This window comes from Hyperolius riggenbachi, chromosome 1, assembly GCF_040937935.1.
Source record: "Hyperolius riggenbachi isolate aHypRig1 chromosome 1, aHypRig1.pri, whole genome shotgun sequence".
NCBI classification, from domain to species: domain Eukaryota; kingdom Metazoa; phylum Chordata; class Amphibia; order Anura; family Hyperoliidae; genus Hyperolius; species Hyperolius riggenbachi.
Window position 1 is genome coordinate 650697574 of NC_090646.1, and position 27842 is coordinate 650725415.

The 27842-nt window shown below is 46.2% G+C and overlaps 1 protein-coding gene across 2 annotated transcripts; it reads right to left on the reverse strand.

Moving 5' to 3' along the window:
* Positions 1-493: 493 nt before the first annotated feature.
* Positions 494-27116, reverse strand: CIMIP2B (ciliary microtubule inner protein 2B). 2 transcript variants are annotated; one of them, XM_068271919.1, is made up of 6 exons: positions 27013-27116; positions 12271-12509; positions 7887-8062; positions 6809-6947; positions 4225-4446; positions 494-3630 (listed from the first exon to the last, which is right to left on the reverse strand). In XM_068271919.1, the coding sequence occupies exons 1-6, from the start codon at positions 27078-27080 to the stop codon at positions 3542-3544; spliced, it is 933 nt and encodes a 310-aa protein (XP_068128020.1). In that variant the 5' UTR covers positions 27081-27116; the 3' UTR covers positions 494-3541. The 2 variants fall into 2 exon arrangements, with proteins under 2 accessions (XP_068128020.1, XP_068128016.1); XM_068271915.1 differs by lacking the exon at positions 27013-27116 and adding an exon at positions 13741-13835.
* Between the last annotated feature and the right edge of the window lie 726 nt (positions 27117-27842).

Below are 27842 nucleotides of genomic sequence, written 5' to 3' on the forward strand. Positions count from 1 at the left end.
GAGGAAACACAGAAATGCATTGTGGATAACAAGCTGTCATCTTTCATGGCTGCAGGGTTCATTAGATGCATTGGACAATACATAAAACTCCTTCAAACCCTTTGTTGTATGAGGATGTTAAGCTTAAAGACCAAGCAAAACACCACTTAGAACCATCAAGTAGAAGCTGCCATTTCCTGATTCCAACTATGCAATGGCAGCCTCCATCTTTCTCTTACTTCAAGCTTCCTTCAAAAAGTCAGTACATCCAAAACTGATATTTCATCTCTGGTTGAACACTGGAGACTTGAACCAGTCCATGTTTTCTTCTTGTACTTCTCGGGGGAGGTATCTAACTGGTCAGGGCTCCTCAGGGGAGGTCTCTGTAACTGGTCCTGGCTCCTCAGGGGAGGTCTCTGTAACTGGTCCTGGCTCCTCAGGGGAGGTCTCTGTAGCTGGTCCAAGCTCCACTTACCCACTGATGATGTCATTAGAGAAGGCAGCAATACCTCTGTTCGGTTTCTCATTTATTGTCCTTTTTAGAAATTACAGCAGGAGGAATAAGACTCCACTGCTTTTTTTTTTTTCAGTGGAGAGCAGAGAGTGTTCAACTGGGGAATCACTCTGTTGTATGACTCGTGATATATAAAAAGCCAGTTGGTTGACTTATTTAAGTAGGAGAGTGATTCAGCAGAAATGGGCTGAATTCAATAAAAAGTGTCTGCTATTAGATGTGGAGAATGCCTGGGTCATATCAGAACATTGTAGGGTTGCTAGCAGTTGTGCTAAAATTGTCATGTATACACCCCCAGCAATAACTTTTTCATAATGAATCCAGGCTGTCCCAGATTTATTATAGAGGCCCTGTAGTGACATATAGTAGAGTATATTATTTAGGATACCGATTTTTACCATAATTTTCCTGGTTTCACCATGAGAAACACTTTCTATAGCTATATATTGCTGTACATCGGTATATAGCCCCGCCTTCATAGTTATGCTTAGCCTGGGCTGGGCTAGCTATGCAGAATTCTGCCCCCGAGAGCATTGTGGGAGACCAGGCATTATTTGTACTGGCTTTGGAAATATTCCGCAGAGCTGCACCTGCCAGGAAGGATTTTACAATGGGCCATTACTGAGTAAATAAATAATAATTGAATATTGTAAAAAATAAGCAATTTGATTCATTACTTATTTTCACTACAGTTCCTCTGTAAAGGGACACTTAACTGAATAAATAATTGCCCAGTTACTTACCTGCCCAGCCCCCTGAAGTCCTCCTGCTCCGTCGCTGTGATTCCACGCTCCGCCATTCCTACACTGCTCACCTCCGGAAGACGTGCGAGTTTCCAGCCCCTGCGCATGCCCGGCTAGTGGTCATGCGTCTCCTCTATCGTGCTATCACAGCCGTGAGTGTTCTGCAGATGCGCAGTAACAATTTTTGCTTACTGCGCAAGCACAATTCAGCAGTGCACGCGGCTGCGGGTGTGCATTGGAGGAGGCATGGGGACGCATAGTCGCATACACAGCTTAGGAAGGGAGACAACAGGGTAACCTACCAGCGCGGGATGACAGGGAGGGACCAGGAAGACTTCAGGGGGCTGGAAAAATGTGTAAAGTTTTATCAATTGTAACAGTGGTCTGATATGTGGGCGGGGCACATCCTGCAGCTGCAAAGGGAGTGATCCTATTGGCTGCAGCACTCTGATGGGAAGTCTAATTTCTGTGTGCACCAGCAGCGTTTATCGACTTGGAGTTTGTGGCATTTGACCACTAGAGGATACGAGCGACCGCTGCCAGATGTTTGTGCACTCTATTTGTTTGAAGGCCTCAGGGGTTCACTGAGAACTGGGCATTGGTTCTTATTCAATTCACGTTTTCTCCTAGGAGATCATTTTTCAACTTTTCAACCCTCTGCAACTGAAAAAGTTTAAAAAAGTAGGTGAAAAAGTATCAAAACTATTCTGAGTACAAAAATAAAACCATAGGAAGCAAATTCTGACTTAGGCCCAGTGCACACCAAAAACCTCTAGCAGATCTGCAAACGCTAGAGGTTTTTGAAGCAGATTTTCAGAGCGATTCTAGGCATGTTTAGGCCCCATTCACACTTGAAATGGCAAAACGCCGGCGCTTATAGCGTGAGTGATTTTTCAGCAGAAACGCGATCGCGTTTGCGTTTCACGATTTTGGGCGATTTGGGCAATTAGCACAAATCGCCCAAGTAAGAATGGGCCCATAGGGTTTAATTACACTAGCGCTTTAAAAAGCGCTAGTGTTTGAGCGTTTTGCCAAAATCACAGGCAAAACGCTCAAGTTTGAATGAGCCCAATGGTGGCCATACACGGTACAATAAAAATGTTCGGTTATCACGCTTTTTTTTAATATAAATATAAATGATCGAATCGAATGAAAAGTTAAAAAAAAAATTCGATCAAGAAATTCGAACGATTATCCCGTTTTTCGAAGAAAAATCAGATCGGACATGCTGGAAAACTCTTTATATTCGATCTAACAGAATAATCGAACTAAATTATCTAATCGAAAAAAAATGAAAAATTGTACCATGTATGGCCACCATAAGAGAGATTTTCTAAACATGCTTAGCGTTTTTGGAGTGTTTTTGTGTAGCAGATTACATATATTGTTACAGTGAAGCTGTTACTGAACAGCTTCTGTAACAAAAACGCCTGGAAAACAGCCCTGATCTAGCGTTTTTTAGAGCGGTTTGAGCTTTTCCTATACATTACATTGAGGCAGAAACGCTTCTGCAAACCGCAAAAATGCTGCAGGACCCACGTTTGCGCATTGCTAAAAACCTCAAACAGCTGGTGTGCACCATCCCATTGAGATACATTAGCCAAGCGTTTTCACAAGCGGCAGCGGTTTTGAAAACGCTACTACAAACACTTGGTGTGCACCAGCCTGAAATTCTGATTATTGCTTGCTGCTGGCTATAAAGGCATTTTATGAATGAGGTGTGAAAATATCACCTGACCTAGCAGAAAACATAAAAGGAGAAGTTAATTGAATACGGCCCATACCCCATTCAGAAATCTCCAGAATCCTAGCATTGAACCGGTACTGGTGTGTGAAGAGAATCATTAATATTTGTGATGATGTCATAGGATAGGACGCTCCGAAGCAGGCTTGTGTTTTAGGTGTTTTTGTACCTGTTCATAAAGCATTAGCACTTTGATTGAAGTTAACCCCCGAGCGGTTTTGTGCAATTTTTGGCTGTATTGGTGGGTCACTGATTACGCTCCTATATCTTAGTATAAGGGTACTTTATTAATGTGGATGAGGCATGCCGACTAATTTAGTTGTTTGGTGGTCTAATATGACCCTGGAAAAGGTTGCAAACTCTTTCCAATTAATAGCAAACACTTAAAAATAAATTCAGGCCAACTTTGCTGGATGACAAGATACCCTACCCTAGTCTCACCACCAGTAAATCAGCAAATAACCAGCCTCCCGCCACACCTGAAATATCTGTTTGGGTTGACTGACCCACAATCAGTCATAGATAAATTGGCCTCCGTTCCTCCAAATATTCTTCTGTTGTTTAATTCACCATCTGCTTCTGCAAGGTGCTCTCGCCCAGAGCATTCTGGGTAAGATGCCCATAGGTGTGTCCATACTGGAATTTGTAACCTGTTGAGGGGAACAAACAGAATGGATGTGGTTAGTGGGGAACATCGTGTGGCATACAAGTAAAATGGGAACTAGAGACAGTCGCTAGTGGAATATCAGTAGAATTACCGATATTCTAGAATTGGGCAGTAGCTATTCTAATAGTAAATTATCTTTTTTTTTTAAGTTGTCCTAAACTCTTGCACAGGGTAGAAGGAAAACGGAGAGAAATTCACCCTGTATGTATTTAGAGAGTTTAGCCTGACTAATTCCCCCTCATCTGTAACTAATCACAACTGTAATTTGATCTCTAAACTGTGTCAGCTGGCTGCTCTGGCAGAGCAGCTAATTTGTAAACACAGGATGCTAACCCTATGTCTGCTTCTTTCTGTCAGCCTGGCTCCTTTCAGGTACATTGCCGGGGAGAGGGAAGCTTGTTTTTTCCCCTCCCGCAGTCCTGCTCCTCACTGATTGGCTGAGGGTAGTTCAGTGTGACAGGAGTCTGAGAAGGGAAATACAACTCACCCTTCTGCAGAAGCTGCTGAAATACAATCTATGCTGTGCTCACATGTGTTTACAAAACAAGTTAGATATGACAGTGCAGTGCAGTCTCACCTGGCACATATCCCGTGTAGCGAGGCAACAAGCCTAAACTCTCCAGATAGATGTTACCCTCGTCTGGCTGATGTTTATTCTCTTCTCGTAGCTGGGGCTGGTCGCCCACTCTCGCGCTTTTCTTCAAAGTCATGTGACCAAACTCTACCATAGCTCTGTTGGTGGTTAAGGGATAGCCATTGCCAATCAGGAAGCGAGAGCGAGGCACGTACCCTGTGTAGCCTGTAGAGAAGTCTCACTTTGTTATAGATCCAAACAAACAGCTAGATACACCGAGGCACAGGATATTACTAAATACATGGGTGTTCTATCCTGCCACATGCTCACAAACACCATACTTGGACCAGTGGCTTAGCTAAGGAGCTGTGGGCCCCGATGCAAGTTTTACAATAGGGCCCCCCAAGCACTCCATACATAACAACTGATAAGGCGCACCAAAACCTGCCAATGGCAACTACAGTGTCAGAGGCGCAGGAAGGGGATGGGAAATAGCTTGTTAATGATTACCACTATTCAAAGTATCTATAGAAGTGATTATTATGAGCACAGGATCAATAGAGAGCAAATACTGCAGTTGAGGGAGGGCCCCGGTGCGGTCGCAACCTCTGCAACCCCTATTGCTACGCCCCTGACTTGGACTGATCCCAAGTGGGAGATATCTTAGTTGAGGTGCCCGTATATCTAGCGATGTATGGGCAGATCAACTAAGAGACAGATCTTGCTCTGATCGAATCGTCTGCCCATATACCACAGGCCGATTCCAGATCCATTTCAGCATGACATCTACCGAGAATTGGCCCACCTGGCCTCCCCCAAATGTGAAAGAGAAACAGTAACCAAGAATTAAACTTCATCCCAATCAGTAGCTGATACCCCCTTTACTACGAGAAATCTTTTCCTTTTCTCAAATGGATCATCAGGGGGTCTTTATGGCTAATATTGTGGTGGAACCCCTCCCACAGTGTAATGTCAGAACCATGGTTCTGACATCACACTGTGAGAGCTTTGTTGCATTGTGGGAAATAACAGCTGTTTCCAACTGCCAAAAAAGCAAGCAGCATCTCCTTCCACTGACATCACCTCCCAGCAGTAAAAATGTCACCATGTGATAAATGTCAGAATGTAAATTAGGGAGAGGAAAGATTTTACAATGGGCAAACACTGACTAAATCATTTATAAATAATTGAATGAAGCACTTTTTTATTGCATTATTTTCACTGGACTTCCTCTTTAACCTATTGGGCACCTGCTGCCTAACCTCCCTTAAGGACCAGGCAAATTTGTGTTCGGGGGGAGGGGGGCATGTGCAGGGGGGTCAGGCAGCCGGATCCCCAGTGTGATGACCCCTCTTTCGCCAGAAGCCTTTACTCGCCTCCCAGGCTCCAGCGATGAGCCACAGTAGCCCCCTCTGTTCTCGCCGGCATCCCCACTCCTACTGCCGCTCAGTTCTGGGTCGCGGCTTGATGACGTCCTTAAGCCAGGACCCGGCACTGAAGTCAGAGCGAGCGGAGATGCCGTCCAGAGCGGAGGGGGGCGCCATTCGTTGTGGGAACGGCAGGAAGGCGAGTGGATCCTCTTCTCCCCCCCTTACCGCCGCAGCTGTCACAGTCATCACTATGATCCGCCGGCGATCATAGTGAAGTCAGCTTTCATATGACAGCTTAATCTCCACTCTTGGGTGCGCACAATCACGTTGGGAGCGGAAACAGTGGGCGGCGTAGATCCTACGCCGCATCAGGCTAGAACAGCCACAAGTGCAATGTAGGATCTAATAGAGGCGGTCCCCAAAAGGTTAATGCACCCCCCCCCCTTCCCCTCCCGGTGTCCATGCATTGTAATTTTGCCTGCGCTAGCTGCACCAACTCCCGGTCTCACCATCTCCTCCACCATCTTCCCTGAGTGACATCATCACACCGAGCACCACCACGTGTTAGTGTGTATACCATGTGGCGCGTGTGACATCACACACATGCACCCTGCGATGTTCATGAAAGACAGTGTAGGAGACTGGGAGTTGGTGCTGCCAGATAAGTGACATTTACAATGCATGGCCACCAGAGGGAGGAAATTTATATTTGAGGGGGACAGCAGTTGGGGGTCCGTCGTGTTCGTCACTCATCGCGATGTTGCACAGTTACTGCTGTAAACCCATTCTACCACATTGGACGGAGATTTTCCAGTTTGCTCAATCGATATATTAGATCAATTTTGGCCCGAAATTGGTCGAATCACCGATCGGGCATGCTTGTGGCACCAAATTGTAAACCTTCCATCTCAATTTGCAACTGACATTCTATGTGCTTGTGTGTTTGTGTGGTTGTGTATGTTTGTGATTTTGTGTGTGTGTGTGTGCACTTGTGTGTGTGTGTTTGTGTTTTGCGTGTATGTTTTGCAGCTGGGGTCTTTTGGCTGTGATAGGTTACTGTCCTTCTTCAACGTCTACTACCGTAATTGGAACACATTTTCTATATCCTGGACACTGTGGAATAACCCACCGTTCAGTTGAAGTCTGTGGATTCCCCTCCCTTGCATGTGGGATCTCCTTAACCTTTACAGATGTGGAGATTTGCTCTGCAGCCTCACCTGAGATGAAGTACTTGTGTGGATTCTCATCCTCCATATAATAGGGGGACACCTCCTCCTGGTAGGCTGCGGGAGAGACATAGGGTGCCGCCTCCTTATTCAGCGGAGGAAGCGGCGTCCGGTACTTGGCTGTAATGAGCTAAGAATTCAAAAGCATCACAAAAAGACAATAAACACACAAAAAAGGGGAGCTATACTCATTCTGCTTAGTGACAAAGACAGGAAACTCTAAGGTACTCAAGACACTCACCAGCATTGAGGTTTCCTCTCAGAAAGGGTCCTTACTCTACCTATACCAGTCAATCAGCAAGCAAACACACATTTCATGCTCATAGGTAGGGACCCCTTCTACAGAGGAGACCTCAATGCTGATGAAAGGGTCTAGTACAAACTGTTGTTGCATGCAATCAGTTTTGGAAGCTAACATCCTCTATTTCTGCAACAGAATACAATTTGCAACCTAGTTGTTTTTATCGCTACTAGGGTTCCAGCTTGATGTATTTTGAGTACAAAGGCTTAATGATTGTTCAAAAAGAGAAAAACGCAGGAAGAAATTACATACAGCCCTTACTGACAAATATGTAACTGCTCACCTGAGATAGCCCTCAGTGGCAGACAAAAGCCAATGTCTCTAAAGTGCATACTGACTAAAGGTGCGCGCAATTACTGTCACCTGCAGAGATCAGGAGTTGACACCTCAGACAACAGTTCAGTGCCAAGCTTTGTACAGCCACGTCATCAGTTTAGAGGTTAGCAACACGTTCTATTGTTATGAAGGGGGAGGGGCACAGAACACAATGGGAGGAGTAAGGAGGAGAGTGATGGGCAGGGCCCGTGCCGGTGACACATTGGTGACACATTGGGACAGCTATAAATAAGCTAGATTCTTGGCAGAGGCAGACACAAGCTAGTGGTCTCGGCCAAGAATGCTCTAGTACACAGGTGTCAAACGCAAGGTCTGCAGGTCAAAAGGAAAATTAAACATTCATACAAGTGAATAAGTGAGACGCCTGCTTCCTCTTACACCGTACAGAATCATCTCTAGGTGAACATTTCGGCAAATCTCCTCCCTCCTCACCTGCTTCTCTTGCTCCGTATGAGGCAGCTGCTGGCCGCTCTGCAGCTTGCCGGACACCATCTGCTGCTGCCGCTGACTCTCCTGCTGGTACTGCTCCTTCTGGAAGTCCGTCAGGGCGTCCCGAGAGGTTTCGGCATAAGTCTTGGCAAAGAACTTCTGTGATCTGGGGATGAATCCTGAGGACATGAGAAGGAGACTCAGCGCATGTTAGGGCAGATTGTCAGTAACGTTGAAGGGTGGCCATAGACACTGCCCAGTCTCGCAAGTAGGGCGGGCAACAGCATGACTGACGATCAAGCTAGGATCAGATTATCATGGGAGGATTTGAGGCAAGGCTACAAAGGCGATGGCCTAGGGCACCAGAAAGCAAGGGGCTGACAGTGGCACACTAGGGCAGTTAACCTGCCCCCAAAAAAAGAAAAGAATACAATATTTCTCCAATCACATCCACTATAGCTTTCAAATAAGCAATGCTAAAACCCACACATTTTTTCTGCCCATTAGTCCCGGCTATCACAACATTTAAATTATGCTCCTAGCACAATGTATGATGCCAATACATTATTTGGAAATAATCAGTGTATTTTTTTCTGTCCTGTCAATTGTAAGCCCTTAGGTACTAAAATTACAGTACCTTACAGTAATATACCCTCATGACATATATATATATATATATATATATATATATATATATATATATATATATATATATATATATATATATATATATAAAAAAACCCTAAGGAAACTGTTATGGATTTTTTTTTTTACTGATTTTTTTTTTCTTTAAACATCTGCTTGGTAACTGGGTTGAGGGCTTTGGAAGGCACTGATTATATTATTTTATATATTTTTTTTAATTACAAATCTGTGGTGTAAGTAATTTGACTTTTCGCCACTAGATGGAAACACTCCCTGGATTACCAGGAAGTGTTTAATTTTTTTTTTTTTACATTTTCATTCATAATCTTTATTATGAATGGACATGGCCCCTGAACGGGGTCATGTCCATTCATTACACGCACTGCGACTGGTACAGGGAAGCCATGCTTCCCTTCCCCAACCTCCGTCGTGTGTGTGTGTGTGTGTGTGTGTGTGTGTGTGTGTGTGTGTGTGTGTGTGTGTGTGTGTGTGTGTGTGTGTGTGTGTGTGTGTGTGTGTGTGTGTGTGTGTGTGTGTGTGTGTGTGTGTGTGTGTGTGTGTGTGTGTGTGTGTGTGTGTGTGTGTGTGTGTGTGTGTGCACCTGGGCGGAGCTACAAACAGCAAATCAGATTTCACCCATTCAAGTCAATGGAAAAAATTTAAAAGGCTGCCATTCTCACAGTAATCAAGCCACAGTCCCCACACTTGGCACAAGTGGTCACTTGGTGACCGAGGTTACAAATCCAGGAAAAGTGGGCGGAGCATAAAACAGCCAATCAAATTTCAGCCGTTCATTTTAAATGGGAAAATGTAAACTGCAGCCATTCTTAGAATGTTAATCGCAGAGTTCTCAAACTTGCCACAGTTGGTCACTGGGTGAATGCGATTAAGATTCAAGAAAATGGGTGGAGCCTACAACAGCCAATCAAAATGTACTTATTGATTTTCAAGGGGAATATTTAAACTGCTGCCATTCTTACACTGTTAATGGCAGAGGCTTCAAACTTGCTACAGTCGTCATTGGGTGACTGGGGTCCAAATTCACTAAAGGGGTGGGGCCACATACAGCCAATCAGATTTCCTTGGTGGATAAACTGCTTCCATTCACGCATTTTTGATGCCAGGAACCTGAAAGCTCACAAATGTGGTCATTGAGTGACTGTGTGTCAAGGTCACAAAAAGTGGGCGGAGCCAAAAACAGCTTTTACTGGGAAAATATAAACTGCAGCCATTCTTACATCGTTAATGGCAGGGTTCTCAAACTTTGCACAGTTGGTCATTGGGTAACTGAGATTAAGATTTTGGAAGGTGGGTGGAGCCTACAACAGCCAATAAAAATTCACCTTTCGATTTTCAAAAGGAATGTTTAAGCTGCTACCATTCTCTTAGGGCCTGTACACACTGCTGCGCTTGCGCTGCGCTTTTCAAATCACATGCGCTTTTTAATCGCAAGGTCTTTTGAAAAATAATGAAAATCGTGGAGACCTGTACACACTGATGCGATGCGCTTTTCCTATTCTCATGAAGGCTTGCGCGCAGCAGTGTGTACAGGCCCTTATACTGTTAAAAGCAGATGCATCAAACCTGGTACAGTCAGTCACTGGGTGAATAGGGCCCAAACTCAGAAAGGTGGCGGAGCCACAAACAGCCAATAAGATTTGTTTATTTTTCAATGAGAATATACAAAGTATTGATACCAAGGACCCCAAAGCTGATAAACTTGATAATTGAGTGACTGTATGTCAAGGTTAGAAAAAGTGGTCGGTGCCAACAACTACATTTTTAACATGGCAGGGTTCCCAAACTTTACACAATTGGCCACTGGGAGACTGGGATGAATATTCAGAAATGTGGGTGGAGCCTACAACAGCCAATGAAAATTTACCTATTGATTTTCAAGGGGACTATTCACATTGCTACCATTCTTACACTGTTGATGGCAGAGGCCTCAAACCTGATACAGTCAGTCATTGGGTGACTGGGGTCCAAATTCACTAAAGGGGTGGAGCCACAAACAGCCTATCAGATTTGTTAGATTGATTTCAGCCATTCTGTTATTGGCAGGGTTCTCAAACGTGACACAGTTGGCCACTGGGTGACTGGGACTAATATTCAGGAAAGTGGGTGGAGCCTACAGCAGCCAATCAAAATTCACCTTTTGATTTTCAAGGGGAATATTGCAACTGCAGCCATTCTTACACTGTTAATGGCAGAGGCCTCAAACCTGCTACAGTTGGTCGTTAAGTGTCTGGGGTTCAAATTCAGTAAAGGGGCGGAGCCAAAACCAGCCAGATTTCTTTGCTGGATAAACTGCTTCCATTACCACAATTTTGATGCCAGGAACCCAAAAGCTCACAAACTTGGTCATTGTGTAGTGACTGTGTGTCCAGGTTACAAAAAGTGGGAGGAGTTAAAACAGATTTTTCTGGGAAATTGTAAACTGCAGCCCTTCTTCGCTGTTAATGGAAGGGTTCTCAAACTTAGCATAGCTGCTTACTGGGTGACTGGGATTAATGTTCAGAAAAGTGGGTGGAACCTAAAAATGCCAATCAAAAATCACATGTCGCTTTTCAAGGAGAAAATTACAATTGCTGCCATTCTTGCACTGTTAATGGCACAAGCCTCAGACCTGGTACAGTTGGTCATTGGGTCACAGGGGATCAAATTCAGAAAAGGGGACAGAGCCACAAACAGTGAATCAGATTGGTTTCATTTCATGGGAAAATACAAATTATTGATGCCAAGGACCCCAAAGCTCACAAACTTGGTCATGCCAAAAACAAATTTCACTGGGAAAGTGTAAACTGCAGCCCTTCTTACACTGTTTATGGCAGGGTTCCCAAATTTTGCCCAGATGGTCACTGAGTGACTGAGATTAATATTCAGGGAAGTGGGTGGGGCCTATAATAGCCAATCAAAATTCACCTGTGGATTTTCAAGTGGATAATTTCAATTGCTGCCATTTTTCCACTGTTAATAGCAGATGCCTCAAACCTGCTTCAGTTGGTCATTAGGTGACTGGGGTTCAAATGCTGGAGAGGGGGTGAAGCCACAAACAGCCAATCTGATTTGTTTAATTTCTATTGGAATATACAAATTATTGATGCCAAGGACCCCAAAGCTCACAAACTTGGTAATTGAGTGTTTGTCCGTTAGGGTTAGAAAGTGGGCGGAGCTAACACCAGCCAAATACATACACGGGCAATGCCGGGTCATCAATGGGTGGAGACAAATAGAAATTTCACTGGGAAAATGTAAACTGCAGCCATTCTTACACTGTTAATGGCAGGGTTTTTAAACTTTGCACAGTTGGTCACTGGGTGACTGGAATTAATATTCAGAAAAGTGGGTGGAGCCTACAAAAGTGTATCAACCTTCACCTATTGCTTTTCAATGGGAATATTTAATTGCTACCATTCTTGCACTGTTAATGGCACAAGCCTCAAACCTGGTACAGTTGGTTATTGGGTGACTGGGGTTCAAATTCAGAAAAGGGTGTGTAGCCACAAACAGCCAATCAGATTTTTTCATTTCAATGCAAATTATTGATACCAAAGACCGCAAAGCTCACACACTTGGTCAGTGATAAATTGTGTGTTAGGGCTAGAAAAATTATGCAGAGTCAACACCAGCCAAATACATACCCGGGCAACGCCGGGCAATCAGCTAGTTGGTTAATAAAGCTAGAGCTGGATATTACAAATTCTGGGAATGGCTGAGGTTTGAGGTGAAGCCTCCTTACCAGTGTATCCTGGGATCATACTCCATGACAGCTTCTGGTCCCCTAGGCGGGCTCTCCTCCTCTTGGTGATGTTGGTGGGCGCCTCTATGTGGCTGTCAGTCCGGGGGGGAGGGAACGGACAGGACTGGAGCACCAGCTGTCCAGATCGGCGAATATCAGGACTGGTCAGTAAGTCCGCGGTCAGCTTCCCGTAGGTTTTACCCAGATTATACTTGAATTGAGGGCAGAATCCACCGTACCTGGCAAAGCATCACAGAGGAAATATATGTTACTGGTACTGGCAGAAACATGGAGGCTGCCATTGCTGATCTCCTTCTAATAAACACAGAAACTTCCTAAATGTCACACTTAGGCCCCCTGCACACTGCAAATCCGATTTGTGATTTCGATTTTCCCTGGATGCTATCAAAACAAGAAGAAAAACGCAGAAAAAAATTGTATGTAAAATCGCAAATCGGAATTTCATGTAGCAAGAGGTCTCAGGAACGGTTCACACTTGCGTTGAAGTGGCAAACGGACTCGTAAAAACAGATCTGATCACCTGTCAATTGGATCTGTTTTTACTCTGTTTCCATTTCCCTGCTTCCATTCCATTTCCCCTCATCCCCCCCCCTCCCCCCCCTAGACCCCACCTCCAAAGTGGATTTTTCTATTTAGAACGGTCCGTTCCTTCACTAGTGTGAAGAAACGTTCCGTTTTCTCATTGCCCCCAGTCCAGCGCTTCAGCTTCCTTTCCGTTCTGCCAGGGGCGTATCTGGGTAATATAGAGCATATGGCAAACACTAAAATTGCACCCCCTCTCCCCGTTCAGAGCCCCCTTCCCCCCTAAAAACAACAACCCTTATCGCCTGCATGTGTTAAAGTTGCCTACGTTTTTTGGCTTGGCATATTGCTAAAGTTACTTTTTGGGAAATATCTCTTCTTATTCCGTCTCTGTACTCTATTCTAACATTAAGCCAAGTGCGCCCTACATACAAAGATTAAGTAACCATGTTATCCATATAATAAAATTAATCGGATTTGAGGTCTGAGTGACGGGGGTTGGACGGGCCCGACGCCCGCTATTTATTGGGCGCCCAAATTTCCTCTTTGGTGCCCAATTGCCGATATTTTGCATTAGTGCTTGTCCCCCACAGTAATCCATTAGCCCAAACAGTCCGTTAGCACCAGACGCCCAAATTTCCCGATTCCGTCTGGCACCCCCCTGGGCATCCACCAGGCCCTAAGCATCTGCCTAGGTTGTCTTGTGAGTGATCCGACTTTGCTGTCACAGGGAAAAGGTCTCTAAACAATAAGCTATATAAGAGATGCCTCAGATTTGGTAAGGGGCTAAATTGGTAATGTATTACCGATCCGGTGGAAGTTTTGGTTTGATATTGCACATACTGTATATCGCTGTAAATTCACTTATCCTTTAATTTCTAACAGTTCAAATTCTTTAATTTCTGATTCCTGCAGATTTTAGCACACCTCTGCTTGCTGCAAACAGTTTTGAACTTGACTTGTGCAACTAAAAGGTTAATCCTTCCTTTCCATGCAGACATGTCCTCCTCATCCAGGCTCTGTTGGTATGCAGAGCTGTTGCCATGGTGACATGTACACACAGTGAGCAGACCTGCAGCCATGGCAGGCGGACAACACATAGCACAGCCCCTGTACAATTGTGTCACCTGTCAGTGTATCCACTCTGTGTCACCTGAGGATCAGTTACCATTTCCTGCCCTGACCTGTAACCAGCAGCCTGCAGCACCAAGTGAGCAATGACTGCCTGGACCTGCTCATATCCCTGCTGCAGGGAAAATCAGTGGCTGCCCGGACCTGCTCTTATCCCTGCTGCAGGGAAAATCAGTGGCTGCCCGGACCTGCTCATATCCCTGCTGCAGGGAAAATCAGTGGCTGCCTGGACCTGCTCTTATCCCTGCTGCAGGGAAAATCAGTAGCTGCCCGGACCTGCTCATATTCCTGCTGCAGGGAAAATCAGTGGCTGCCCGGACCTGCTCATATCCCTGCTGCAGGTAAAATCAGTAGCTGCCCGGACCTGCTCATATTCCTGCTGCAGGGAAAATCAGTAGCTGCCCGGATCTGCTCATATCCCTGCTGCAGGGAAAGTCAGTGGCTGCCCGGACCTGCTCATATCCCTGCTGCAGGTAAAATCAGTAGCTGCCCAGACCTGCTCATATTCCTGCTGCAGGGAAAATCAGTGGCTGCCCAGACCTGCTCATATCCCTGCTGCAGGGAAAATCAGTGACTGCCCGGACCTGCTCATATCCCTGCTGCAGGGAAAATCAGTGGCTGTCTGGACCTGCTCATATTCCTGCTGCAGGGAAAATCAGTGGCTGCCCAGATCTGCTCATATCCCTGCTGCAGGGAAAATCAGTGGCTGCCCAGACCTGCTCATATCCCTGCTGCAGGGAAAATCAGTGGCTGCCCGGACCTGCTCATATCCCTGCTGCAGGGAAAATCAGTGGCTGTCTGGACGTGCTCATATCCCTGCTGCAGGGAAAATCAGTGACTGCCCGGACCTGCTCATATTCCTGCTGCAGGGAAAATCAGTGGCTGCCCAGATCTGCTCATATCCTTGCTGCAGGGAAAATCAGTGACTGCCCGGACCTGCTCATATCCCTGCTGCAGGGAAAATCAGTGGATGTCTGGACCTGCTCATATTCCTGCTGCAGGGAAAATCAGTGGCTGCCCAGATCTGCTCATATCCCTGCTGCAGGGAAAATCAGTGGATGCCCAGACCTGCTCATATCCCTGCTGCAGGGAAAATCAGTTGCTGCCCGGACCTGCTCATATCCCTGCTGCAGGGAAAATCAATGACTGCCCGGACCTGCTCATATCCCTGCTGCAGGGAAAATCAGTGATTGCCCGGACCTGCTCATATCCCTGCTGCAGGGAAAATCTGTGACTGCCCGGACCTGCTCATATTCCTGCTGCAGGGAAAATCAATGACAGCCCGGACCTGCTCATATTCCTGCTGCAGGGAAAATCAGTGACTGCCCGGACCTGCTCATATTCCTGCTGCAGGGAAAATCAGTGACTGCCCGGACCTCCTCATATCCCTGCTGCAGGGAAAATCAGTGACTGCCCGGACCTGCTCATATCCCTGCTGCAGGGAAAATCAGTAGCTGCCCGGATCTGCTCATATCCCTGCTGCAGGGAAAATCAGTGGCTGCCCAGACCTGCTCATATCCCTGCTGCAGGGAAAATCAGTGGCGACTCTGACTTGCTCATATCCTTGTTGCAGGGAAAATCAGTGGCTGCCCGGACCTGCTCATATCCCTGCTGCAGGGAAAATCAGTGGCTGTCTGGACCTGCTCATATTCCTGCTGCAGGGAAAATCAGTGGCTGCCCAGATCTGCTCATATCCCTGCTGCAGGAAAAATCAGTGGCTGCCCAGACCTGCTCATATCCCTGCTGCAGGGAAAATCAGTGGCTGTCTGGACCTGCTCATATCCCTGCTGCAGGGAAAATCAGTGACTGCCCGGACCTGCTCTTATCCCTGCTGCAGGGAAAATCAGTGACTGCCCGGACCTGCTCATATCCCTGCTGCAGGGAAAATCAGTGGCTGCCCGGACCTGCTCTTATCCCTGCTGCAGGGAAAATCAGTGGCTGTCTGGACCTGCTCATATTCCTGCTGCAGGGAAAATCAGTGGCTGCCCGGACCTGCTCATATCCCTGCTGCAGGGAAAATCAGTGGCTGTCTGGACCTGCTCATATCCCTGCTGCAGGGAAAATCAGTGACTGCCCGGACCTGCTCGTATCCCTGCTGCAGGGAAAATCAGTGGCTGTCTGGACCTGCTCATATTCCTGCTGCAGGGAAAATCAGTGGCTGCCCGGACCTGCTCATATCCCTGCTGCAGGGAAAATCAGTGGCTGTCTGGACCTGCTCATATCCCTGCTGCAGGGAAAATCAGTGACTGCCCGGACCTGCTCATATCCCTGCTGCAGGGAAAATCAGTGGCTGTCTGGACCTGCTCATATTCCTGCTGCAGGGAAAATCAGTGGCTGTCTGGACCTGCTCATATTCCTGCTGCAGGGAAAATCAGTGGCTGTCTGGACCTGCTCATATCCCTGCTGCAGGGAAAATCAGTGGCTGTCTGGACCTGCTCATATTCCTGCTGCAGGAAAAATGTACACACAAGATCCCTACAGGGAGGATTTATTATTATGCATTTTACGTAAGGCCCACATTTTCCACAGTACTTTATCACTGAGGCTGGGAACACACTAGGCAGCGTTTATGCGTATAATGTTATTCAATGGGCCGCATAAAAAAAGCATATAAAAAGGCATATGCGTTTTATAATATGCGTTTTTAAAAACACTAGTTTTGTTGCATATTTTTCAAAAATGCATCAAAAACGCACATGATGAAAGTCGCAGAGGTAGTGCGTTTTGCATGTGTTTTTATATGCTTTTTTTAAAAAACAACAACAATGTTTTCTGATGTATTTCCACTTCCTGTTGTCTTCCTAGTGATTTGCATAAAACGCAATACAAAAACGAATGCAAAATGCATATTTGTTTTGTATATGCGAACTGCAAACACATTAAAACGCAAAAAAACGCAAACCGCAAATGCACAGAACACGCACTTAAAACGCATTCAAAACGCACAAATTCGCAAGGCATAAAACGCAACCTTTCACGCACTGACAAGTGTGCACCCAGCCTAAAGCTGTGCACACACATGAGATAAAAGTCTTTTGAAATGAACGATCAGCAGATAATCACTGTAAAAAATGGACCTGCCATACCAATGCAACAGATTGATTCCTGAATTCCTAAGATTTTCATCTCGTGTGTAAGCAGCTTGAGGCCAGGAACCCACTAGGTCCCAATCAGTTGCATTCTTGTTGTCACATGGAAGGCAACGCCCACTGTGAAGGTGGCATTAAACAATACCAGTTGCCTGGCAGTCCTGTTGATCTTCTGGCATCAGTAGGGTCCAGGGGCTCAGCCAGGGCCGGCCCTAGACTTTTTGCCGCCTGAGGCAAATTTTTTTTAAAAAATTGCCACCGCCGCCCCTCCCCCCCCCCCCCCTCGGGGGGGGGGGGGGGGGGGGGCGCTCTGGGGGGCCGCCGAGCTGGAGGGGTAGCTGGCAGGACGGGGGTATTGGGCCAGCGGCGGGGAGGGGGGTCGGACCCCCCCTCCCTCACCTGGGTCCCCCGTCCTCCGCTCCCCTCCAGCCTAAATAGACGCAGCCGTATATGTAAGAGGAACGGGCGGGGAGGACACTCACCTCTTCCCAGCATGCGCTCCACTGACATCACTTCCTGCAGCGTTGCAGGAAGTGATGTCAGTGGAGCGCACGCTGGAGCGAGGAGGAGGTGAGTGTCTCCCCGCCCGTGCCTCTTACATATACGGCTGCGTCTATTTAGGCTGGAGGGGAGCGGAGGACGGGGGACCCAGGCGAGGGAGGGGGGGGTCCGACCCCCCTCCCCGCCGCTGGCCCAATACCCCCGTCCTGCCAGCTACCCCTCCAGCTCGGCGGGCCGGCTCCCCGCACCCACGGACGGGCGGGTGCCGCCCCTGGAAATTTGCCGCCTGAGGCAAAAGTTTCACCCCGCCTCATGAGCGGGCCGGCCCTGGGCTCAGCCACACTATAAGCAATTTTCTGAGCGCTTGTGATTGCTGAGCACTTTCTGAGCACTTTTTAAAAATTGCTCCCATTCACTTTCATTAAAATCGTGGTAAAAAACGCATAAAAATGTACGCGATCCCGCGATCGTGAAAAATCGCAGTGATCTTTACCGTGATTTTAATGAGCGTGAATGGGATCGATTTTTAAAAAGTGCCCAGAAAGTGCTAATCAATCACAAGCGCTCAAAAAAACGCTTATAGGCCTGGTGCACACCAAAAACCGCTAGCAGATCCGCAAAATGCTAGCAGATTTTGAAACGCTTTTTCTTCTTTTTCTGTAGCGTTTCAGCTAGCGTTTTGCGGTTTTGTGTAGCGGTTTTGGTGTAGTAGATTTCCTGTATTGTTACAGTAAAGCTGTTACTGAACAGCTACTGTAACAAAAAACGCCTGGCAAACCGCTCTGAAGTGCCGTTTTTCAGAGCGGTTTGCGTTTTTCCTATACTTAACATTGAGGCAGAAACGCATCCGCAATCCAAAATCTGCTGCAGCCCGGGAGTATGCGTTTCTGCAAAACGCCTCCCGCTCTGGTGTGCACCAGCCCATTGAAATACATTACCCTAGCGGATCCGCACCCGCAGGAGGATCGCAAACCGCAGCGGAAACGCTCTGGTGTGCACTAGGCCATAGTGTGGCTGAGCCCTGAGTCAGAACCTTGAAATAAGCACATGGCTTATCCAGACAGACTTATATCAGAAGCACCTGATCTGCAGGCTTGTTCAGGGTCTATGGCTAAAAGTATGAGAGGCAGAGGATCAGCAGCACTGCAAGGCAATGTGCATTGTTTAATAGAAAATAAACAGGGCAGCCTCAATACCCCTCCTACCTTAGGTTCCCTTTAAGCCTTGTGCACATCATGTATGAGGACTGTGGCCCAGATGGGATCAGGACTTTGTCCCCCAGGCAACAGCTTGGACCCGAGTTCTGTACAGATGCGCTGCTATCCTGATTGTTCAGGGTCTATGGCTAAAACACACAGGATCAGGCAATCTGCATTGTTCTACAAGGAAATAAATATGGCAGCCTCCATATCACTCTCACCTCAGGTTCACTTTAATGTTTGTGTGCACAGTGCAAGCCTGAGGAAGAAGGAAGTAAATGGACTACAAAAGCATTTCTTAGGTCTTGAGCATGAACTGATCAATTGCATGTGTACAAGATCATTAGAACGATCTGTCATTCACACCTCCCTGCCACACCCATGCAGTAGATTGATACCTCGATTCCTAAGATTTTTATCTCATGTGTGTAAGCAGCCTAACTCTAACCCTGATCAAGTGTAAAGTACGTTCAACGTGCATACCTGACTCCGGTCCGGCCCACCTCTATTTTGTCTGGCGTCTTCTGCCTAATCACCGCCGGAGATCCCCCTCTCTTGACAAAGCGGCATGACTGCTGCAATACCGGTGGAGAAGTCTGCAGGAGGCTCCCTCTCCCCCATACCACCTCAGTATCTGGGTGACGTATATGCTCCTTGTTGCCCTATGTGACCTCAGCAGCTCTAGTCACTATCTCATCCCGTCTTATCACTTTAGATTCACTTCCATTGTCTGTTGGTATTTTCCTTTTGTTCACTATTTGTAGCTCTTCCATTAGCGGTATAGACATCACCCACGCGCCGCATGCTATAGGCTGGCGGGGTGTTTGCCACTAATGGAACAGCGGGATATTCCAAACACAGATGGGCACCAAGCGGTGGGCAACATAGGACAGGTAATGTCTAAATTACACATGCACATTTATATACTAGGGAGGCAGCGGCAAGGCGGCAGATGTAGCGCACATGGCTGATCCCCGAGAAATTTCTTGCTGAAACCGATCAGGATAGGCTTATGGTGTATGGGCAACCGACAGATCTCTCTCTAATCAGATTCAATTAGAGAGAGATTTGTCTCTTTGTCGAATCTGCCCATCATCGCCGGATGTATGGCTATCTTAACAGAAGCTACACACGGTTCTGTTCCTGAAAGATTTGATCCTACAGTTGACTGCAGTAACAGACAGAAATAGATTTTCATTATAATTTCGATTACAAATTGATTGATACCTGACTTGCTGTATGATGTAAAGCTCAGCGGACAAACAGTTCTTGTAGTGGATCGTTAGAGCTCACAACTTCGGGAAATCTATTGCAATTAATTGATCAGGCTATCAAAATTATGACCTATTGTAATGATCCGCTCAGCTGTCTGCACAGACAGACAGCTGTTTGACCATTCCTTAAAGAGACACTGTAACATCAAAAAGATCCCCTGGTGGGTACTCACCTCGGGTGGGGGCCTCCGGATCCTAATGAGGCTTCCCACGCCGTCCTCTGTCCCACGGGGGTCTCGCCGCAGCCCTCCGAACAGCCGGCGACTGTGCCGACTTTCAGTTCAATATTTACCTTTGCTGGCTCCAGCAGGGGCGCTGTGGCGACTTTCGGCACGGAGATAGACGGAAAAACCCGATCTCCATTGGGTCCGCTCTACTGCGCAGGCGCCGGAAACTTGCGCCTGCGCAGTAGAGCAGACCCGACGGAGATCGGGTATTTCCACCTACTTCGGCGCCGACAGCCGTCAGAGCGCCTGCGCAGGAGCCAGGAAGGTAAATATTACGTCACCGCTGCACGGAGGGCTACAGCGAGACACCTGACGGATGGAGGACGGCGTGGGAAGCCTCATTAGGATCCGGAGGCTTCCCCCACCCGAGGTGAGTACCCCCAGGGGCCGTTTTGTCGTTACAGTTCCTCTTTAAGTCTGAGGGCTGCAGGTCTCTGGAAAAGAGACCTGTCTTTTATTTGCAAGTTTCAGACCTGCTCTGCTGCTGAGGAATTTGCATAACAAGTGTATGCAAATTGCCTAGCTGCCTCCTTTGAAGGCTGGCAGTATAAATACCATGTTCTCAAAGAATCCTTGGCTGGTCATCTTAAAGTGAACCTTAAGTGAGAAAAAAAAATTGAGTTTTACTCACCTGGGGCTTACCTCAGCCCCCTGCAGCTGATCGGTGCCCACGACGAGTCGCTCTGATGCTCCGGGTCCCGCTGGCGGCCACTTCCGGTTTCGCCGTCAGGACCCGTCAGGCTGGGGAACGCGGCTGATACTACGCGTTCCCAGCCAAAATAGCACCCCTATGCGGCCATATGTCCGCATAGGCACTCGTATGCGGACATATGGCCGCATAGGGGTGCTATTTTGGCTGGGAACGCGTAGTATCAGCCGCGTTCCCCAGCCTGACGGGTCCTGACGGCGAAACCGGAAGTGGCCGCCAGCGGGACCCGGAGCATCAGAGCGACTCGTCGTGGGCACCGATCAGCTGCAGGGGGCTGAGGTAAGCCCCAGGTGAGTAAAACTCAATTTTTTTTTCTCACTTAAGGTTCACTTTAATGGTTTGTTACTTCTAAACACTCCTAGAGGTTCAGCCTTGCCTGTTTGTTAAAGATTATCTTAGAGTAATTCTTGGGACTGTACTAGGCATTCCCTCTAGTACAGTCAGACTGTATTATCTGTTTTGCCTGTACAGTCTTTGTGTCTCGATTGCCTTGTCGCCAGCGGCGGTCGACAGGGAATCGTTCTGTCTGTCTGGGGGTGCTAACCAGAGCAGCGGTTGCTACTGGTAGCCCCTTCTGTTTATCTGTCTGGATCGCACTTGCCCTAGTGGTAGTGGCAGTGCCTCCTTCTGTATCTCCGCCTTTGGGGTGCTAACCAGAGCAGCGGTTGCTACTGGTAGCCCCTTCTGTTTATCTGTCTGGATCGCACTTGCCCTAGTGGTAGTGGCAGCGCCTCCTTCTGTATCTCCGTCTTAGGGGTGCTAGCCAGAGCAGCGGTTGCTACTGGCAGCCCCATCTGTCTGTCTGTCTGTCTTGTCTGATACGAACGCTTGCTGTAGGCTAGGTGAGGTAACCGTTTAGCAAGCGTTCGCGTTCTCTATTTCGTGTTTGTGTGTCATTGGTCAGTTAGGGTGGCACGCTTATCACTGGGCGCCTAACGCGCGGTGATCGTGCAGAAACACGTTCGCTGTTGCGAATGAGTGCGGTGTTCGCGTTTAGCTAGCGTTTATTTTCTTTATCTTCTCATTGTTGTTTGCTGTGCCTTTGCTACTCTCGTGCTCTGTTCTGTGCAGCCTTGTGTCACTTCTGGCAATTGCCTCCCTCCTGCGATTGCGTTCCCGCTTTGTTTCTGCGGATGTACGTTCACCGTCGCTGTGTGGCGACTAGATTGGGGAACACACATTTAGTCTGTCTCTGTGCTCTCTCTCTTAGCGGGCTATTGTGCCCTACTTTGCCTTATCTGTACAATTCACATTGGCATCTGTGGCTGTGCAGAGGCTGTGCTCGTCTGCACTCCACAGCTCCATCTGCTGGTGGGAATTGCCCTCTACCAGTGCATTGCACCTAACCTGGGTACTATCTAATTACATGTTTGTGGAGGATTCCGCTGTGTCAGCGTGCATCTTGTGCGATGAGTCGCTGACCACGGAAATAGAAACCCGCAAACGTTACACCTATAAAGTCACCACACACAATAACATTCAAGAATTTTTTCTCATTCATTATAACATCTGAAAATTCTGACCAATGTATCACACACAGACGTGTTCCATTTTTCACTAATTATGAAAAAAAAATGAAAACTTGCTTGGTTCTATAAATTAAAAAATTGTCAAATTATCCTACACAGGTTACCTAAGCCCGTTTAAAAACGGGCTCTAGGTAGAGATAAAACCGCGCCTCCGCCGCCAGTCAGTGAACGCGTGCCCGCCACACACGCAAAAGCCCGCCGCGAGTGCGGGCACCCGGCCGCCCTGCTCCCTGGCCCGACCTCCCGTTCCAACGGCTGTCTGTACTGCGCACATGCGCAGTACAAAAAAGCTTCAGACGGACAGACAGGGAAAGTGGATGACGCAGGGACAGTTAGGTTTTATTGTATAGGATTCCATGATCATAAAAACTGATCAGAAAAATCAGCCACTCACAATAAACTTGTAGCAGTCTTTCTTATCCTTTTCACCCTGGAGGAACCCTGTAAATAATTTTTGGACCTCAGGGAACCCCTGTATTAGCGGAGGGGGTTGGGATTTATTTTACAGGAGGCTTGGTCTTTAACCTATTTTGGTTCCTGGACGTAGAAACTACGTCCAGGAACCATGCGCGCTACCGCGCGCTCCCGGCCTGCGGTTCGTTAGCCAGGCAATCAGTGAATCGGGCTATGGTGCCCAATCACTGATTGCTCTCCCCCGCTGAAAAAGCGACAGCTTCTCTCGGAAGCTGTGCTTTTTCTGGCTGTTCCCTCCCCGATGCGTCACTCTAAGCGTGTGTTACGCTTAGAGTGACGTCATGTAAACAAACTCATGGCCGCCATCTTGTGGCCAAAAAGTAATATCACAACTGAAAGTAAAAAAAAATAAAAATTAACACACATATACATTATAAATTTATTGTTTACCTCTCACCCTCCCAAAACTACCCAAATAAAATGTTTACTATAAAAAAACAAAAACATTACAATAAAAAAAAAAGTAAATATTTACCTAACAGTCTAAACTTTTTAAATATCAATGTAAAGATGAAATATGTCTATGTTTTTTTAATTTTAAACTTGTAAATAGTGATAGATGCAAAATGGAAAAAATGCACCTTTATTTCCAAATAAAATATTGTCGCCATACATTGTGATAGGGACATAATTTTAATGGTGTAATAACTGGGACATATGGGCAAATACAATACGTGAGTATTAATTATGGAGGCATGTATTATTTTAAAACTAAAATGGCTGAAAACTGAGAAATAATTAATTTTTCCATTTTTTTCTTATTCTTCCTGTTAAAATGCATTTACAGTAAAGTGGCTCTTAGCAAAATGTACCCCCCAAAAAAAGCCTAATTGGTGGCGGAAAAAACAAGAAATAGATCAGTTCATTATGATAAGTAGTGATAAAGTTATAGGCTAATGAATGGGAGGTGAACATTACTCACGTGAAAACGACGGAACGCGAATGGGTTAAAGAAAACCTGAACTGCAAATTAAAAGTCAAAATAACCATACACAGGTCACACTTACCTCCTGTGTAGTCTACTCCTCAATCTCTTTTTCCTCTCCTGCGTCCTGTTTGTTCACTGTGATCAATGGAATTCTCCGTCCACCATTTTGAAAATGGCCATTACCCCCTAACAGCTTTCTGGTTAGCACACTGTTAAACTGTAACATTGCCAACTTGAGCCATAGGAAAACATGGACGTTAACTGGCATCTCAGTTGTCCTCTCAGCTATAACTGACAGCAACTGATATATTTCAGTTCTGACAAAATGTCGTCAGAACTGGAAGGGATCATTGTTACATGAAAATGGTGAGCTTCTGAGAGGAACTGATGGCAAGGTAACTATGTAATGTTCACTTGAAGTTACCTCATGTGTTTATTTTAAATAATTTTACTCAGTTCAGATTCCCTTTAAAAGAAGGTGTGGCTTCATTATCTGTAACAGCCTCCTTGTTTAGCCCCCATTCCATGTCCCTCTTTTATAGTGTTCCCTATTATACTAACCTGTGTTAATTTTTCTGTTAAATGGGGGATTTAAATCTCAAAACATTTAAAGTGAACCTCCGGACTAAAAATCGAATCAGCAGCACTGAAAAGGCTTGGTGTTTCTTTAAAGAGAACCCGAGGTGGGTTTGAAGAATATTATCTGCATACAGAGGCTGGATCTGCCTATACAGCCCAGCCTCTGTTGCTATCCCAAACCCCCCTAAGATCCCCCTGCACTCTGCAATCCCTCATAAATCACAGCCACGCTGCTGACAAACAGCTTGTCAGAGCTGGCTGTGTTTATCTCTATAGTGTCAGTCTGCTGCTCTCCCCGCCTCCTGCAGAACTCCAGTCCCGCCTGCATCCCTTCCCTCCCTGCTGATTGGAGGGAAGGGACAGGGGCAGGGACCGGAGTTCTGCAAGAGGTGGGGAGAGCAGCAGACTGACACTATAGAGATAAACACAGCCAGCTCTGACAAGCTGTTTGTCAGCAGCGTGGCTGTGATTTATGAGGGATTGCAGAGTGCAGGGGGATCTTAGGGGGGTTTGGGATAGCAACAGAGGCTTGGCTGTATAGGCAGATCCAGCCTCTGTATGCAAATAACATTCTTTAAACACACCTCGGGTTCTCTTTAACAGTTTCAGAGCATCAGAACTTTGTTTTTCTTATCCAAGCCTCATTTTTAGCTGCACAGAAGAAAACTGATGATGTTGTTGCTCTCGTTCTGCTGTTTTGGTGCAAATTTTTTTTTTTACATTTTGAATTTGACATTTGAAGCCTAGCGTGTGCAGCTGGGAGGGGTTATCAGGACACAGGACAGTTGGAACTGTGTCTCCTGCTCCTTGTCACCTCCTTTCAACCAAAAAGATGGCTGCCCCCATGACAAAGATGGCAGCCCCCATGAATCACATACATTTGCCAGTTCTTTTAAAACAGGGTGGGTAAGAGATTATATTACCCATCTATTCTAATTAACATAACTAAATTAACTTAATGACAGTATGTTTGTTTAGGCTGAAGTTCCCCTTTAACATATAACAGTTTCTAATTATAGTTCTTATTATACTGCCTAACTATCATACTGTTTTTTATTATCCTGATCCCCAATTGAGCCCTTCTTTTCACAGGAAGAACTATTTCTCCCCACCAACCAAGGCCAGTCTCACTAGAGGGAGAAAGGCCAGGGAACCCCTGCAAGCAACCCAGCGGATCTAGGGTAGCCTGGCTGAGAAAGTCTCACTTACAGCGATAAAAACGGGAAATTCAATAACATTTCTCGCTCAATTAAAAAAAAAAAAACACTGTTTTTTCTGTACAACTGTCTGCTTTTATTGAATTGCATTAAAATCTTTTTATTGTATCGTGTGTGTGTGTGTGGCCACCCTTAGGTTAGTGGGGCTTGCGTACCCTGTAAGAACAGGATCGCAACACAAAGGAGGGGAAACGTTGTACCGTGCATTAGGCGTGCAATACTGTAACTACGCATATAGTTATTATTATTATTTTGTATTTTTGGAGCGCCAACCAGTGCCGGAACAAGGTCCTCCAGCACCCAAGGCTGAGACGCCAAAGTGCGCCCCCCCCCCCCCATCCCAGCCGTCACACTCTGATTGCTATTTGACTAAGAGGCACCCCAGGGCCCTTAACTGTCCCTCAGAGGGGCTCACAATCTAACTCCTACCATAGTCATATGTCTAAAAGGTGGTCACAGACAATACAATTATTATTATTTATATAGCGCCGACATATTACACAGCGCTGTACAGAGTATATTGTCTTGTCACCTTACTGTCCCTCAGGGGGGCTCACAATCTAGTCCCTACCATAGTCATATGTCTAGTGTAGTGTATACATCGCAGTCTAGGGCCAATTTTTGGGGGAAGACAATTTAACCTATCTGTATGTTTTTTGGGGGTGTGGGAGGAAACCTAGGTGCCCAGAGGAAACCCACACAGACACGGGGAGAACATACAAACTCCTTGCAAATGTTGACCTGGCTGGGATTTGAACCGGGGACCCAGCGCTGGCAAGGCAAGAGTGCTAACCACTACGCCACCATTTGATAAATATGATTGGATCGCCTGAAAAATCAAAAGCTTTTATTTCATTTGGCTGAAAAATTTGATTGGATTTCCTGTTTTTTATCAATCCGGAATGCTGGAAATTTTTCTTTAATTTTTCTAAAGATTGTATGGTGTGTGTTACATTGTCAATTTATTCATATACACACCCTAGCAATTTCCTTAGAGTTTCCAATCATTTTTTATCATAATTAAGGAAAAATTGAACATACGTGTGTGGTACATTGGTCATATTTTTCAAATTTTTCAATCAGTCAGACAAATTTATTGCAATTCTTGAATTGAACAGATTTGAGTATGTATTGTGTATTATTATTATTATTATTATTATTTAGTATTTAATTTCAATCATCTCAGGCTTACTTTCCAAAGTTTTTAAGCCTTTTTTCGCAGTGATAGATGAGAAATGTAAGAAGTTCTGCCCCTTTAATTCCAGAAAAAAGCGTGAAGAGTAGAAACGTGTAGCAGGACAGCACACACAGCAAGATCATCTGGCTTTCTCCATGCACTTACCCAGGGATATAATGGGGGTCTGGGGTCATGAGCACAGGGCTGATCTTGGGGGGGAAGGTGGCCGCCATTGCTGGTGTCCCCGGCTGGGTACCTCTGTCACTGCGTTGCTGTGTCTGTGTGGCTGTGCACTCAGTTGTCAGGGACTTGTTTGTGGGAGGTGGGGAGGGGACAGGCACCCAGGCAAACAGAGGAGGAGTGACACACAACACAGGTCTCCAGCCACTGGTTGTCACCTCCACAGATAACAAACACCATAGGAATTGCCAAAGCTACTTTACAGCACTCGTGTCATAAATATACATTGGTAAAAAAAAACTTTGTATATTGTAAATATAGTAACAATACAAAGTATTGTCATTTCTCAACCATTCCATGAGGTGAAAATAAACTGATGAGATAATTAATTGTAGCTATCCACCTTCTCTTAAAAATGATTTTTTTTTACATATCCTACAGTTTTGTTTTATTTTTAAATGTACGTTTTACATTTTTACTGTTTCATTGTCTCTGCTCAATGACACCTTCATTGATGTATGCCAGAGCTAAAATCTATGAACTGTTGATCCTTTTTACCTCTTTCCTGCTCTCAGAAGTCATTTTCTGCTAGGAAAGTGTTTCATGGTTGCAATTCCTTATCAGTGAGGGTTAGGCTATAGTCCGACCCTGTCCCGACCCAGACAGAGACTGTCACTTTCAGACCTGATTTTTCTCTATCAATTGCATTAGCTTCTGTGATAAATATGCATGTTTTCACATATACAAGTGGTTTGCAGAAAACGCATACAGAAAACCGACAGACGAGTGTGCTCCCAGCCTCAGCTTATTACACT